At 39.9% G+C, this 15,665-nt stretch overlaps 2 protein-coding genes across 5 annotated transcripts in view; both read right to left on the bottom strand.

The window, feature by feature from the left end:
- mtbp (MDM2 binding protein) overlaps positions 1-587 on the bottom strand; it is a 36,868-nt gene extending 36,281 nt beyond the window's left edge. Inside the window, exon 1 of the mRNA XM_084943704.1 lies at positions 188-587. Within this exon, the coding sequence (XP_084799830.1) occupies positions 188-254 (67 nt within the window). The 5' untranslated portion in view covers positions 255-587. The remainder of the gene's footprint in view (positions 1-187) is intronic.
- A 101-nt stretch (positions 588-688) lies between these two features.
- On the bottom strand, positions 689-15,653 carry zfat (zinc finger and AT hook domain containing). 4 transcript variants are annotated; one of them, XM_084943701.1, is made up of 24 exons: positions 15,235-15,653; positions 14,318-14,530; positions 13,993-14,154; positions 13,682-13,810; positions 13,347-13,460; positions 13,141-13,263; positions 12,967-13,046; positions 12,673-12,755; positions 12,431-12,505; positions 9,690-9,838; positions 9,476-9,567; positions 9,160-9,308; positions 7,099-8,014; positions 6,507-6,633; positions 6,134-6,366; positions 5,911-5,992; positions 4,561-4,680; positions 3,445-3,618; positions 3,218-3,306; positions 2,572-2,710; positions 2,222-2,328; positions 1,350-1,437; positions 1,150-1,247; positions 689-1,070 (listed from the first exon to the last, which is right to left on the bottom strand). In XM_084943701.1, exons 1-24 carry the CDS (start codon positions 15,251-15,253, stop codon positions 870-872), a joined length of 3,762 nt encoding a protein of 1,253 aa, XP_084799827.1. In that variant the 5' UTR covers positions 15,254-15,653; the 3' UTR covers positions 689-869. The 4 variants fall into 4 exon arrangements, with proteins under 4 accessions (XP_084799827.1, XP_084799829.1, XP_084799826.1 ...); XM_084943703.1 differs by having other exon boundaries at positions 14,372-14,530; positions 15,235-15,650; XM_084943700.1 differs by lacking the exon at positions 15,235-15,653 and having other exon boundaries at positions 14,318-15,190.
- Between the last annotated feature and the right edge of the window lie 12 nt (positions 15,654-15,665).

Below are 15,665 nucleotides of genomic sequence, written 5' to 3'. Positions count from 1 at the left end.
CCATCGTGATTACAAACAAAATGTGAAACACAAACGTATACGAACAAAGGTTAACAAAGTCAGGACGATATTAAGAGCTCAGCCAGACGAAGTTTACAGTTACAAAGCTAACACGGGCTAAGTCTGCACACTTTTAAGGTACTGGCAGAGGAAGTATTACATGCTTCCAAGTTAAATGAAAACTTACATTTAAAACCCTCCGGCGACTCGTCATCAATTCGGCAAAAAGATATAACTAAAATATACCGGTCCATCTCCAGTAAATATTAGTAAATATAGGAGTGCTGTTTGTTTATTGGGCTCTTTCGGTTAATAGGAAAACACTCGCGCACTGTCAAATTTCCCACCAGTTCATCTTCTTCTGCGCAAACTAACGTGCACTGTTAGCACTCAAAAGGCTCTTCACCGCCATCTATTGGACTGAGACGGAACTACATCATTTGTATTAGAGCCGTTCTAGGTAAATTAATATTTAATGCGGTTCAGCGACAAATAAATGTGCGAATAAATCACACATGAATCAGTTTGCATGGTACTATTTTCATTTTAGAATGGTATCTGTGGTTTTAACTTCCACCTTCTTCTCACCTGGTGTTTACTGGGAAGTCTGCTTTGTGGTATTTCTAATACAGTATATTGCAGCATGTTATGAGCCTGTCATTAAATTTGATGAAATGAAGCAAGCACATTCAAGGGAAGAGATTTTATTAAAATATACTTTGTTAGTACAAAATATACCACATTATCACAGGCGTATTGCACTTAATTTCATTACTGTCTGAAAAATATATGTAACTAAGTGTTGAAAATGTTGCTAAATCCATATTTTACTGTTTATTGGTACATTATGGTAAAATGGTAGCAAAACACTAGTTGATTTCTACAGTGTGTTCCTGTACGTAGACAATATAGTGGTGTGTGTCGTCTCCCTGAGTAAGGACTGTCAGTGCCTCCAGGCTGTGTCCCTCCTCTAACACCATCACCTGGTCACCATTTAGGGCCCCCTCTGTGTTTACCACCATGAGCTGGTTGCCGCAGTTACCGACTTCCTGCTCGTCGGCCACCTGCAACTTCAGACACAGCTCAACATAAACTTTTTGCCATTTTGTAAAATCTCACCTCCTTATACGGTGATGTTTTGTCGCTTACCTGCTGTACAACAGCTACAGTGCCTGGAGCCATGGCGACCATGGAGGTGACGGCATCCTGAGTCTCTGAACTGAGCTCAGTGATCTGCTGGATGTTAACTGAACAGAAAAGGCACTAAATGAATTCAGTGTTATATAGGACATAGGTAAACACACATTATAAGCACATAAAACAGCTTCAGTTATCCTGAACGGTTTTACCGTTGTCCTGCAGGGTTGCTAAAGCTGCCTCTGACAGGTGCTGTTCATCCTCCACAGACACATACTGCGCCTCTACTTCCTCTCCCACCTACGTATTCATACACAAGGAAGAGATTATAATAAGTTAGTTTCTAGTTACTACAAATAAACCCAATGGTAACATTCTACAGCTATGGGATACTAAGGTGCTGACATGGTGTGGATGACATGGTGTGGATACAATGTTTACCTTCTTTACTTAGCCAAACAGGACAGCGGTAAATAAGTGATAAAATTTCATTGTTTGGATGCATGCTCAATCATTCATGTATAGAAATCCTGTTCATCTGGATGTGGGAGAAATGTTTTCTCATTCATTTAAGTAACTTCTTCAGTGTCAGATCAAGTTACGTAGTAGATTTCCTGCTGAAGCATAAATTGTGTGAAAGTAGCAGCTCTTAGCCAGAGGCTGTTTGTTTTCCCCAATGTATAATTCACAGCAATCCTCCAGGTACTTCACTACCTGCACTACATTACTCTCTTTGTGCCGGGGGACCCAATCCTTGGGGTAGACCGGTTCTTTGGCGTAGTATGTTTTGGGGTTTGAAAGCCACAGAGACGTGATTTTTAGAGAAAATTATCTGTTCCAATATTCCTGATACCAAAACAATAACCAAAGAGTCTTACTAATGCAGCAGTTAGTCTTCTCTTCTGGATCAAGCAGATGGCACAACACAGAAGAGCTACAGTAGCTCGCCGGGCCTCGTTTCTCTACAGTAAACTCTACATCCGGATAAACAGAATACCCTTTCTAGGCTACCAGTCCACACACTTCAGCGTTCACACCCAGCTAGCTTCATTTTATTATCATTGTATCTTGTGTATTTGTTTACCTCCCAAGGGCCTTCTACCACTTTGAGACTGTGTTTGCTCTTCAGGTGACGGTTCAGCTCCCACTTTGTGCCATAAACAAATTCACATTCGGGACACTTCATACCTCCTAAACATAAGCACACACAAAGAGCTACATTACACTTTGTTTGAAACCCTACATACTCTAAATCAGACAACAAATACAGCTACGACAGAGGTCAGACAATGTAGTAACCAGAGCTTGCCAAGAGAAAACAAATGTCAACGCTGTATTCAAATGTTTTACAAATGTCTAGCTGCAGTGAAATTATATATTAATTAATAATAATCAAGGTGCCTGGACACAGTGGAGGGAGAGCAGAGTTAGGACCTTGCTGTTTCAGGGCGTCAGGGTTTGGCAATCCGGGTCCGGCATTCTCGTATCTCTGATCCGGGTGCTTCACATTGTAGTGCCGCTTCAGAGCGCCAGCAATGTTGCAGGAGTAGTGACAGTGAGCACAACGAAACGGCTACAGAGACAAACACATGCGACATGTTAGTGCTGCTGTTTAATTTTAGTTTTCTCTTGTTGGGTAAAATTTTGCAGCATATCTAAAGCAAGTTTTTTTTAAATACAGAATGCTGATGGGTCATTTCATTTGAAATCAACCAACTTTTAGAACATTTTCTGCTCGACCGTTTGAGATTTGCATTAAAGTTTTGTGGTTCAAGGAGTTTGGTGTAAGGATTACGGCTGCTACACTATTTTCAGTCATCTGTATTTCTTTATTCTACTCTTTTTTTATTATATTTTCTTCTTTGATATTTGATAAATGACGCTAAAATCTCACAGCAATCATTATAGGTGTTGAAACTTTGTATCATAAAACTCTTATGCAAATCGCTGACTGTGAGCAGAAGGCCCGTGTTGATTTGAGATGGAATCATGGACCCTGATGGTTTTTCGCTCTATTCATATTCTGCTAAAAGATAAATAATAATAAAACTGAGGATGGTAAGTTTAGATGTAATCTGACCTTAAATTTAGCGTGCTGCTCCATGTGTCTGAGTAAGGAAGGTTTAGAGACCGAGGTGAAGTCGCACTCTGAACATTGAAACCGCTTCCCTGGACAGACGCAGAGTAAACACTGTGACATTTATCATCACTGGTCATTAAGAGCATTTGTGACATACACAAAGTTATCATTAATTCTAAATTATAATATTAAAGAAATACATAATGTCATTTTAACAAAGTGCATACCCTCATCTGTGTGGCTCAGTCTGTGGCTTTTCAGCGTGACTTTAGATTTGAACTTTTTCCCACACAGATCACAGAGGTGACGTCTCTCTGTATTATGTCGGTTCATGTGAGTCTTCAGGTTGCTTTTACTGCGACCTGCATAGTCACACACGTTGCAGACGTATGGCTTCAGACCTACCCACACAGACAACAACATACAAACACACACTTAACAAGCTGCCAGCAGAAAAGATTATTAAGCAATTAAATTAAATTATTAAGCAAAAAATAAATAGACATTTTGAACATGGAAATCTTTGTTTGCAAATGCAATCAAATTATATTTAAGCCATAAACAGCAAATCTCAGCAGGAAAATGTTTTCACTCCTGAACTTTTAAGAGATACGTGCCTAAAGTGGATATTTTATGGATACTTGGTGCCAATTGTATTTACGAGTGACTGTTGAAAAGGTGCAGCCATCGGTGACCTGGATTAGAGTCAGCCAAGTATTGGAATAGAAAGAAAGAAAAGGAAAATTAAGCCAGATAAACTTTTTTGAAAATTGTTGTTTTATAAGCTGGCGAGGTGAAAAAACTTATCAAATCAAGCGAGTACAGCAGGGGCTAAGAAACACCAGCAGGAATAACAATTTGCTTCCTCAAGGCAAAATGTTGTACTCTACAGCAGATATGAACAGGCTGTTTATATTAAGCAGCTTCAGCCGAGCAGGGACATATTCTTCAGTCTTAAAGTAATTTTAGCAATCTCATTCACCTTAAAAAAAAAACATCTGCAGAACAAAAAGTCCTGCTGCAGAGACCAGTGCAAAAGAAAAATAGCCATTAAAGTGTTTCTTTTGCCAGCATCACACATGGACAATTTTGCTTGTTTTTGTTTTCATCATTTTAAGAGTAACTTGACTAATGGGCCAATTTCCCTCAACAACATCTGCGTGTGTATTTGCAGTCTGCTTCATTCTTCTGGACGACGGCCAGGAGGAAGAGGGACAGATGGAAACTCAGCTTTCAAAAATAATGATACAGTAAAACTCTGTGCAGAGGTGCTCGCCCACATGTGCTGAGGACTTGTGCTGTGTGCGTGTTCGCCAGCTTTAAAGAGCAGAGCGTTATCAGACCTTGATGGGCCCAGATGTGCTGCTGAAAGTCACTGCTGTTCTTTAGGAAGTAGGAGTCACAGTAAGGGCACTTCTCTGCACGCTGCACCATCAGTCCTTTACCTTGTATAGGAAGAGTGTCTGTCCAAAACATCCATGCAAACAAAGAAACATGCAGTAAATGTACAAGATGGAAAATTTCTAATGGGCATCAAAATATTGTGAAGGTTAGCAGCAGAAACTAGCTTTGCTATTTATTTATTTTAGCCTTGTGCGTTAGCTTTGGCTGAAAGCAACTGCAACACTTTGATCATTTAAAGGTCCGTGGTGTAAAATCTAACCAGTAGATGTCAGCAGATTGCAGTCAATTGTTGCTGTTAAGCAGCATCAGGGAAAGTTTCTTGGAAGTGGATCTAACATTGTTGGACTCGGACACTTAGTGAAAAAGTTCTTGTTCAATGTCAGTATAATCAAACTATTTATCAGAGGGAAAGTGTGATTTTTAAGAGACTTGAGCCTAACATTAGCTGGCATAACCTAGTTTATGACGCATAGCTTAGCTGTTGTTGTTGTTGTTATTTAGTTGGCTCGTTTTGAAAGCTCTCAGGAGACGGGGCGGCCACATGTTTAATCTGCTGATAACAATTAATATCTGGAATAAATAAGCATGTTTAGGGATATTTTGTGTGAGTTCGTAAAATGAGGCTTAACGTGCGGAAAGGGAGGATGAGGTTTTTATCCGGATCCCAGTTGAGTTGTTTTACTTTTTGGTGAAGGGGACGGGTTCTCGGATGATTAAACAGAGGCATCATCCTACATATCCTGAGTCTGATGGTGGAGGCACTACTTAAAATTTGCCACCATGGGACAGAAATGCCTACGAGCTCTTCTCCTCCATCTTTGCCGTACTACGTATGTGGACAGTCTGTGGACAGTCTCTAGCCAGATACATAAAACTCAAGTAGGTGGAACATCGTCTGTCCATCTCAGCCACTTCAAGATGGTGGGCCAACATGGCAGCTTCCAAAAATTAGTGCCGTGTGTATTTTTAATAGATTAAAACTAAGTTTATGAAATCACATCAGTTTGCTGGAAGACCATTCTACATTGTGTATTTATGAAAGCAACATTATTTTTTATATAAAATTGACTGACTGACTGTGCTCACAATACGTGCCCAATAAAAAGTTATAATAATAATATAATATATATAATTATATAATAATATAATTTGGATTTAGTGAGGCAGGAGCAAAAGATAATACTGGCAGTTTTAAAAAGACAGATCTGAATCTGCTTTAAAATAAAAACAAACAAGAATGAGTTATATTGTTTTTTGTAGTGACACAGCAATACTTGTGTGTTCTTTACCAGGGTGTGATGTTTTAATGTGGTGCTTTAGTCTGTGCTCTGGATAATTACGATGGCAGACAGGACACGTCTCACTCCTCCCCTGTAATTGAAGAGAAGACACAAGGAAAGGCTGAAGGAGCGATCATTTTTAGTTGTTTAAGCCTTAGTGTATTACAATAAATTCAACAGCACCACATATTAAGAACCTATCACTAGGAACTGGTCTGCTCAGGCTAGTTACCTGCTCTTTGTGTGTTCTCATATGTGCTTGAAGTTTGTATTTGTCAGGCGTGCTGTATTTGCAGTCAGGATTCGAACAAGTCAGCAGCAAGCCACTGTGCTTCTGGATCTGGTGTCGCTTTAAAGAGCTTTTGGTGATGGAAGAGTAGCTGCACTTTGAGCAGTAATGCAGGTGCTCCTTGGTGTGTGTGCGCACATGGCTGTTATAGTGGACTCTGTACCAGAACAGTTTACCTGTGCGGCACAAAACTGTGATTAGGAGCTGCACACAGTATTTAACACAAGGAAATTACAGTTAAATGAATACTAAAAAAAAAAGCAGGACAAAGCAAACCCAATCTACTCAAAGAGTTTTGTTTTTTTATTTGTCTTACCGCAGTATTGACATTCTAGTTCTCCATAAATTTTCCTAAGCCGCTGGAAAGTCTCCATATTGAGCTGAGTCTTCTGAAGGGATGAAAACACCTGCTCGAATGCGCTGTGATGGGAACCCTCTGAAACCTACCAGCAGAAATGGACAAATGCAACCTCAGTATAAGACTGGATAAAAATGCTTGTCTTCTTACCATGAGTGATTTATCGGAGATGATTTATCGTGAGAACTAAACACACTATAAAATAGTTATTGCTCAGCAGTCATGCAGAGGACGCTACTTCAAACTGAATCTCTGCATTGGCAAATTAAGCAGGACTATCTACATATTTAAAGTCATACAAATAGGAAGAAGGATATGACCAGATTAAGGAATCTAATCCCAGTAAAACTACACTTGTTTTCACCATTTTTTAAAAAAATACAAAACATGTTTTTTTTCTCTTGGTAATATTGGTTTGTGATCTTAAAGAATAATACAGCTAATGTGGAGGTGCTTCCTCGTTTATGTAAATATAAAACATAAACGAGGTAACATCTAAAGAAGAAATATTTTCATTAGGAATTAAATCATATTATAATTTTGCATTTACCTCCTCTGATTGTGCAGCCTGGCTGTTGTCTGGACCTGCAGACAAATGTGTGCATGCGCTGGCATCAGACGGGGTTATAGTTCCTGATGATGATGATGATGAAGATGATGTGTGTGTGTTCTCAGCAGGTGTGTGTCCATTTTTTTGAGTCCCAGCCTCTAAGTGTGGACTTTGAATGTTCTCTTGTGATAACAAGGTGTGCGAGTCCTCTTTGAGTCTTTCAGCTGCAGAGCTGCATGAGTCTGGCGTCTTAATGTGTGACATCTTCTCTGCTGCTGCTTCTTCTTGTCTGTCTTTAAAGGTTGGCTGTGCTTCTCTCTCTTCTATTCCTACTTCCTTTCCCATCTCTCCATCTATCAGCAGCACTGCCTCTAAACTTTCAGCGGGATTTTTATTAGCCTGTTCTTCTTCATTCTCTTGCGCTCTCTCTTCTCTCAGCTGTTCTCTTTCCACATCTTCCCATTCCTTCCCCCCTGTGCCATGTTGTCCGTCCTCTTCTCGTATTCTGTCTTCTTCTCTCTCCTGTGGTATCCGGCACTCCTGTGTGTCCATGCTCGCCTCACTCCCCAGCATGTCTCCTCCAGGCTGAGCCAAATAGTAGCTGCTGTTGATGGAGTCAGTGAAGGTCTGCTCTTGATCTAGTCCTGGGTGACACTCTGTCAAGTGACTCTTCAGCCTCTGCGAGCTGACAAACTTCTCGTTACACACGGAGCACACGTACAGGAAGAGGTGCTTCCTGACATGAGCAGAGAGGGCAACCATCTTGGTCACGGCATGGTCACAGAGCAGGCAAGCGTAGGGACGCTTAGGTCCATGGACTAACATGTGGCGCTCTCGCTCTAGGTGGTTTTTGAAGCGTCGGTTACATGTGTGACAGTGGTAAAGGAGCTGTCTGAGGCCCTGGCGAGTTTTTAACCTGGATTATATAGACAAACGGAACAGATTACAAAGGCAGGGTCACAGGAAACAGTCAGAGATATCAGCAAAGATCAGAGTTTCCAAATCTGACAGTGACAAAATTAAGTCATTTTCCCCCTTTTCACCCAAATTTTAAAAAAATGCATGTGTTGTGACTCGCAAAGATCATTTGCAATTGATTACAAGCCAAATTAGTAAAAAAAAAACAAAAAACACTATATTGCCCACAGTATTCCTTCACCCATCCAAATCATTGAATTCAGCTGTTCCAATCACTTCCATGGCAACAGGTGTATAAAATCAAGCTTTTACAAACATTTGTAAAAGAACCGGTCGCCCTCAGGAGCTCAGTGAATTCCAATGTGGTACCGTGATTGATCACAATGCAAGTGTCAGGTGCAGTGGTGTAAAGCACACTGCCACTGGACAGTAGAGTCATGGACATGTGCTCTCTGGAATAATTAATCACGCTTTTCTTTCTGGAAAGCTGGCAGACAAGTCTAGATTTGGCGAAAATACTGTTCGCCAGGAGAACAGTATTTGTCTGAGAGTAAAGTTTGGTGCAGGTGGAATTTTGGTGTGAGGTTATTTTTTTTTATAGGAGTTCCAGTGAAAGGAACTCTTAATGCTTCAGCATATCGAGACCTTTTCTACAATTTCAGCTCCCAGCTTTGTAGGAAACGTTTGGGGATGGCTCTTTTATATTTCAACATGACTGCGCACGAGTGCACAAAGAAAGATCTATGAAGACACGTTTGATGTGAAAGCACTTGAATGGAGTCCTGACATCAATCTGATAGAACACCTTTGGGATGAATTAGAGTGGAGACTGCGAGCCAGGCCTTCTGGTCAAAAATTCCCATAAACACTCCTAAACCTTGTGGAAAACATTCAGAGAAGAGTTGAAGCTGTTATACCTGCAAAGGGTGGGCCGACATCATGTTAAACTCTGTGGATTAAGAACGGGATGTCCCTCTAGCAAATACTTTTGCAATATAGTGTATTTACAATGAGCTACATTAACGTATTGTTGCATCAGGAACTCTTCCCTCTCTCTTTGACTATAAACCCCATTCAACACTTCACGCACCACCTCCCTGGAGAAACACCTCACAGTTTGAAAACCTCTTCAGCAGGACAAACCTCAGTTGTTGGTAGCTCTGGTAAACAGTGGGATCTTTTAGATTATGTCGTTTCTCCATGTGTTTCAGCAGGTTCTTGACATCAGAGTACTTTTTCTCACAGAAGCCGCAGTGCTGCTTCACCTTCATATGGACACGCTCTATATGGACCTGCATCCACAGAGACACAAATTACAAACCATGCAGCTTCACACTGAAAATATATTCAGTATATCTAACACGGTCAAAAGAGAACTTTAATATCTTGAAGCCTGTGTGTTAATGCTAATAATACTCAGCATGTAACACTATGACTACTGAGAGCAGTATATCAGCACCTTGAGGTGTCCTGGGCTGAGGCAGTTGAAAGGACAGTGCTGACAGCTGAACTTCTCTCCAGTGTGCTTCCTCAGGTGAACATTCAGGTTTGCTTTAAAGGACAAATCTAGTAAGTAGTGCAACTCTTCCTTTTCCAGTTAATGCTATAAACACGATCAACTTCAACTTTGTATTCATTTACGCAGCCATCCTGAAATCTATAGACTAATTTACCTTTGATGGCCGATGCGTAGTCACAGTGCAGACACTGAAACGGTTTTTCTTGGGTGTGTGTCCTCAGGTGAGCAACCAGTGAGTGTCTGAACTTAAAGATTTTGTTACAGAACTCACAGGCAAAAATTTTCAGGTGGCTCTGAGGCAAACTGTAAGACAGCAGGTGACAATATTACATTTCTCATAGCTGATCACTTTCACTCCTGTTGATATCATGGTGAAACAGGGTGGACCTAACCTCTGTCATATTACATAAGAAGAAGCTTTTAGCTATACTGTACCCCCAAATCTAAAAACTGTGTAAAATAAAATCCACATACAGTCGTGTCTATGCTGCTGTGTGAAAAATTAAGTGCACCCCATGAGCCAGCATTTTGTAGTTACCATTAGCTGCAATAACTTGAAGTAATTTTTTGAAGTAAGTTTTCTGTAGGACTTTAACAGTCTCTCACATCACTGTAAAGGAATTCTGCCCTCCTTTTCTTTACAGCGTTACTTTAGTTTATTGAGGTTTTGCGGGCATTCGTTTATGCACAGTCAGGGCTCTAGAGTGCGACCAATTTGGTCGCAAATGTGACCAAATCTTTCAGTGGTGCGACTAAAAAAAAATATTTGGTTGCACCTGTGCGACCAACTGTTCCGGTAGCAAAAAAAAAATAAAAAAAAATCTGCAACATTCCCTGTGGTCAACAACAGACACACATTTTGCCCCTATCATGGACTAAACCAATCAGAGATAGTAAGGGGTGGGACCTCTCTGATTGGCCATGGTCCAGTTGAAAGTGCAGGTGGAAGTGGGAGGTGAGTAGCTTGAATAAAGCGATATCAATTCATTAAATCCTGAATCGACTTTTAAATATAACTGTTTTGCCAGAAACGGCAGATTCTCAGATTAAAGCTCACAAAACCATTTCAACAACAACCAAACAGCAAATGAGAGCAGGTACACGGATTCCACACAAAGACGTAAACACAGAGCGGACCCGACGCATCAGAATCAACTTTATCTTTCTCGGCTTTCTCACCCGACGGCCCGTAGACGGACACGCTGTCGGAGCTTAGCGATTCTGATGTGTCCGGTCCGCGCTGTGATTACGTCTTTTTGCGCTGATTCTGAGCTGCAGGTTTTGTCTCTCTCCAACCAAAATTCACCGAGCCAGCAGCAAAAGAAGCAGCAAACTGCGCTTCACATTTGATCAATGTCGTCATGAATTTTGCTGTTTTGCTTCCACGACTATTAAAATCACACTCCATGCACAGCTAGCTCTCTCTCTATCTCTCTCTGCACTTCAAGAACAGTTTCCCGTCTCCAATCTCTGTTTTCTGTATTATTCATTCGCTTATTACCCACCAGTCTACCGTTGTTTACAGCGCTGTCGGCTGCTGTCTTTTTCTTTTCTTTTTCTTTTTTTCACTTAAATGACCTCGGACAAGAAAGCCTATTTTTTCTGTTGTTCAACACTGAAGAAATTTAAACTTTATATGCAGAACATTGTAGAATATTTTTAAGGTTATCTGCTATAAAAAGCCAGACCAGGAAAATCTCCTTCATGTTTTTCTGTTTTATTCTCAGTTACTTTCACACAAAGGCATCTGCTGTGATGTTCACAATTCTGATGGAGTCAGTACTGATAAATGATCAGAATTATAATATTTCTGACTGTCTCAGGCTAAGTTGAATCGAATCGGGACTTTGAAAACCGGAATCGAATGGATTATAGAAATCAGTGATGATACCCAGCCCTAGTGAGCAGCCTAGGCACGACAGAAGTGGATGTAGCTGTAATAGGAAAAGAACTATTGCTAACTTTTCTGTTAAGTTAAGGCCTGATCCTTCTGAAATTCATAGCCAGTGCTCTGACACGGTGTCATCAATCTTTGAATGCTGAAAAAGCACAGTGTATCCAGAAAAACACATTATATTATATAAATTATTATAAAATTTGTGTGCGCCTAACTTTTGTGCCGGTACGCCCATGGCAAAAAGTTAGTCTAGAGCCCTGACAGTGCTTTTAAGATCCGGTCAAAGCATTTTAGTCGGGCTGATGATGTCTGGACTTTGACTGGGCCATTACAACACCTTGATTCTTTTTTTTTTCAGCCATTCTGTTATAGATTTGCTGTTGTGTTTGGGATCATTAATCTGTTGCACATTTTAGCTTTTGGGCAGATGGCCTCTACAATACTCTGGTATACAGAGGAGTCCACTCAATGACTGCAAAGTCATGCAGCTGTAAAGAAGCTCTAATCATCATAGTGCCACCACCATGCTATGAGCTGTGTGTGTGTTGATAATATGCTGCATCTGGCTTTGTCTGTCCTAAGGACTTTATTACAAAAGATGTAACCTAATCCATGCTTCCATTTTTTTAAGTTCTGTCATGAACTTTAATATTATACATGCTAATTGAGGCCTGCAAGGTATTATATGTAGTGGTCTAATACTAGGATAATTTAGTGGGACGCCCACTCCTGCTTAGATTAATAACTGTCTTGAATACTTGTAAATAATCTTTCTTGCTGTAGAATGATGGACAAATTGTTTGGAATTGGCCTTAAAACTATTCTCAGCTGATCTGGAACAGTCAAGTGAATTTGATTAGCAGCACCTGGATGCTACTTACTTTCTTAATTTCTGTAAAGGCAGTAAGGGTGCGCTTATTTTTTCACATGATGCACATATGAAGAAACAACATATGACTGAAGATACAACTACAAATATTAAAATATTCAAAAAGTACTTGGAAGCATCTTGTTTGATAGAACATTCCTGGAAGCCCCTGCTGTTTGTCGTTGTTGTTGTGGTAGGATTAGAACTAGGAATAGAAAACAAAACAAAACATTGACAGGTCACACAGTGACAACCTTAAAAATCTTGTAAAAGATTGTTAACGTTCACAAATCAACTATTTCACCTAAAATCAATTACACTGACTTCTAATTACTTACAAGAAATCTTCTGGTTTAATAATATATTAATTACCTTGGCTCCTGGTCTGTTTGAGGGTTATCTGTGGTGGCTTCACTTGCAACATCATGTGACTCATTCTGGACGACTGCAGAGTGCTGAATGTCCAGAAAGATCAATATAATAATGTCACAAAATACTTTTGGACAACAAACACGGTATCTTTTTTAGGACAGAATCACGAGTTCAAATTCAGCTGAACTACTAAAACTTTCTTCACTGCAACAAAAACACTGTTAACAGGTTATAGAGATGTCAGCAGAAAGTAAGTATAATGTAAACACTGTTCCACAGCATTCCAGCACTTACCTGAGGTTGAGATTGAGGTTTGATAGAACCAGATTCTGCTTCTGCTGAACCTTCCTCTACAGGAACCATTTTAAAAACACCTTTTGAATTAAAAGTGAAGTATTATAGTTATTCATAAAACTGCATTTTTAGCCAAAAAGTAAAAACAGGCTTAAATACCGCTTTAATACCAACCTGGAAGTGTTTCATATTCTGTCAGAACAACACTGATAACAGATTTTTTGTTTCCTGTTGCTTGGCCTCCTTCCTTGGAGATGCAACTGTGGTTGGTTTTTAAGGATCTAGAGTTTCCCCCTTCTATAAACAGAGAACAAAAGATAGATCAGATCATTATTCTTCCAATAATGATTAATTTTAAGAAACCATGATGATGATCTTACTGCTTTCTCGATCAAGTCCTGATTGTGTCTGGTTGTGTTTATTCTGGTTTGGATCAACTCCTCCGGGATCCACATTTTCCATTCCCTCACCTTCTGCTGTACCAGAGATGCTCCCTGAAAATTATTGAGTGTATTAAATTGATAAACTTCAAATGTTAGGTACAGTAACTAGATCTACTTTAACATCTTCAGTGTGTGTGTGTGAAAAGATTTAACAGTCTTCAAGCAACATTTCTAGCATGCTCTCCAACTAACTGTTCTTTGAAATCATCTGCGGCAGGCATTGACTTTCCTGCTGATAAATAATTTCACATTTGTGCCCTTTGATTCCTCACCATTTTCCTCCTCATCTGCATCTTCATCCTCTTCTCTTAGGCAGATGTGTTTAAGGATTTGACGCCTGTTGCTGAATGAGCGATGGCAGTGTCTACATTCCAGCCCTGATATCCCATCATTTTTTTGTACTAAAAAAAACATTATTACAAAAACATATGTACCACAGATTAGTAACAGCAAAGCTACGTTACTAATCAGGAATACAAAACAAGAACCAGCTATCCAAATAATATAATCAGTTAGCAGTCTGCAGACCAGTACTACCAGGTAACAAAAGATTGATTTACACTGTATAAGGCAACAATACCACCTTCTGCTGAACTAAATTGTTGAATTTCCTCCTTTTTTCTCTTTTCTTCTCTGGAGTTATTCTCTGGAGAATGGCTGGAAATGGCCGTGCCCTCTGTCAAATCTGTGCGTATCTTCTTCGTAGAGCCCTTTGGTCTTCCTCGTTTTCGCTTCACTGGGGTCTCTGTGGGCCAATAATCCAACAGAACAGTTAAAAAAAGGCAGCACTGTTTTTTTCATTTTTTTTTTTCATTTCTTGCAACACATCCACCTAAGAGAACAGCATCAACAAAGACATTATTCTGCAATCATTGTCTGTGTAGCCAAAAGTCAAAACATTTACAGACCTGAGTAAGGTCTTTTTTGTGATAGTAATAGTGGTGATGTGGTGGTGCTCTGACCTGCCAGCTTCTCCACAGGATCTGCCACAAGAGGCTGCAGCGCAATAATGATGTCATCTAGAGGCTCCTGCTGAGGGTGCAGCTGGGAGCAATGTGCAAGTAGCTGGGAGCGACTTGGAGAAAAGACGTTGCACAGGCGACACATAAACACAGAACCAGCTGGGGACACAGAGAGAAAAGGTGGCATATCCAGAGCCTTTTGTTAAATAAGTTGATCTCGTCGTGTGTTTTTTTTTTTTTCTTGATTTGATATAAACAAGTGAACCGTAGAGGTTTATGTGTTAATTAACTAATATTTGTAGCACAGAGAAGATACATTTTGCGGCAATATGAGAAATTGTGGAGTGGATGTTGGCTAATTTTACCGTGTTATATGCTGCATGTATGTAATCTGCTGGAAAATGTAAAAAGATTAATAACCAACAAGTAATCGGTTTTCTCTCAACTCCCAATCCACCTCAAATGAAACATATTATTACAGGAACAATAGCTTAAAAGCCACTCCCAAACTAACCAGATCTTCTGTACAAGTTGTAGCAAATACGTTGTTAATTTCTCTGATAATTATTGCTATAGTAAAGTTCACGCGTATAATTTGTCATTTAATGCTGATTTAAATGTGGGAACTACATTGACCGTAGAGTCAGGTGACACTGTGTGTTAACATAACAGGTTACGGTTTGTAGCTTATTTGTACTTTTCTTTCTGTATAGTGTCCATAGTTTGAGCAAAATATTTAAAAAAAAACGCCAAATGAAACGGTGCCCTTTTCTAACCATGCACGTCTGTTTATTTTGATTTGGCCCGAGTTAACATGAAGACCCGAAAAACATATTCGAGTTGAAGCTAGCCAAATTTCTTACCTGCTTTTTGTCCATCCATTTCCCTCAGCGACCAACGAGCGAAGTAATACTAATTTATATACAGGCCAGAACCTATATGCGAATAAATTTATTCACTAAATCGTGATTTAGAGTCTATTTTTTACTGAATAAAGACACACATTTCTGTCGAATCTGCGGCACAAATCCTTCAGGCCAGCGGAAGTTTGCTGGAGCTGCAGCACTGTAACAGACATCGCCCTCTGTGGCAGGAGGACCGCAAAGCAGCGCGTTTAGGCTAACGGTGCATACACACCGAACGCGATAGAAGCGACCAAAAAGCGCCCCTGGCTGGTCGCTTGCACATTCGGACCTCGAAAAGACTAGAGATAAAAAACGAACGTGTTACAGATTCTGTGCTATTTATCATATACTTATACAAATATAGTCAGAAATGTGTCATTGTACAAAAA

Source organism: Perissodus microlepis, chromosome 11 (genome assembly GCF_051167445.1).
Source record: "Perissodus microlepis isolate ML-2025 ecotype Zambia chromosome 11, ASM5116744v1, whole genome shotgun sequence".
Taxonomy (NCBI): domain Eukaryota; kingdom Metazoa; phylum Chordata; class Actinopteri; order Cichliformes; family Cichlidae; genus Perissodus; species Perissodus microlepis.
Note: the sequence above shows the minus strand (reverse complement) of the source record. Positions and strands in the feature narration are given on the sequence as shown.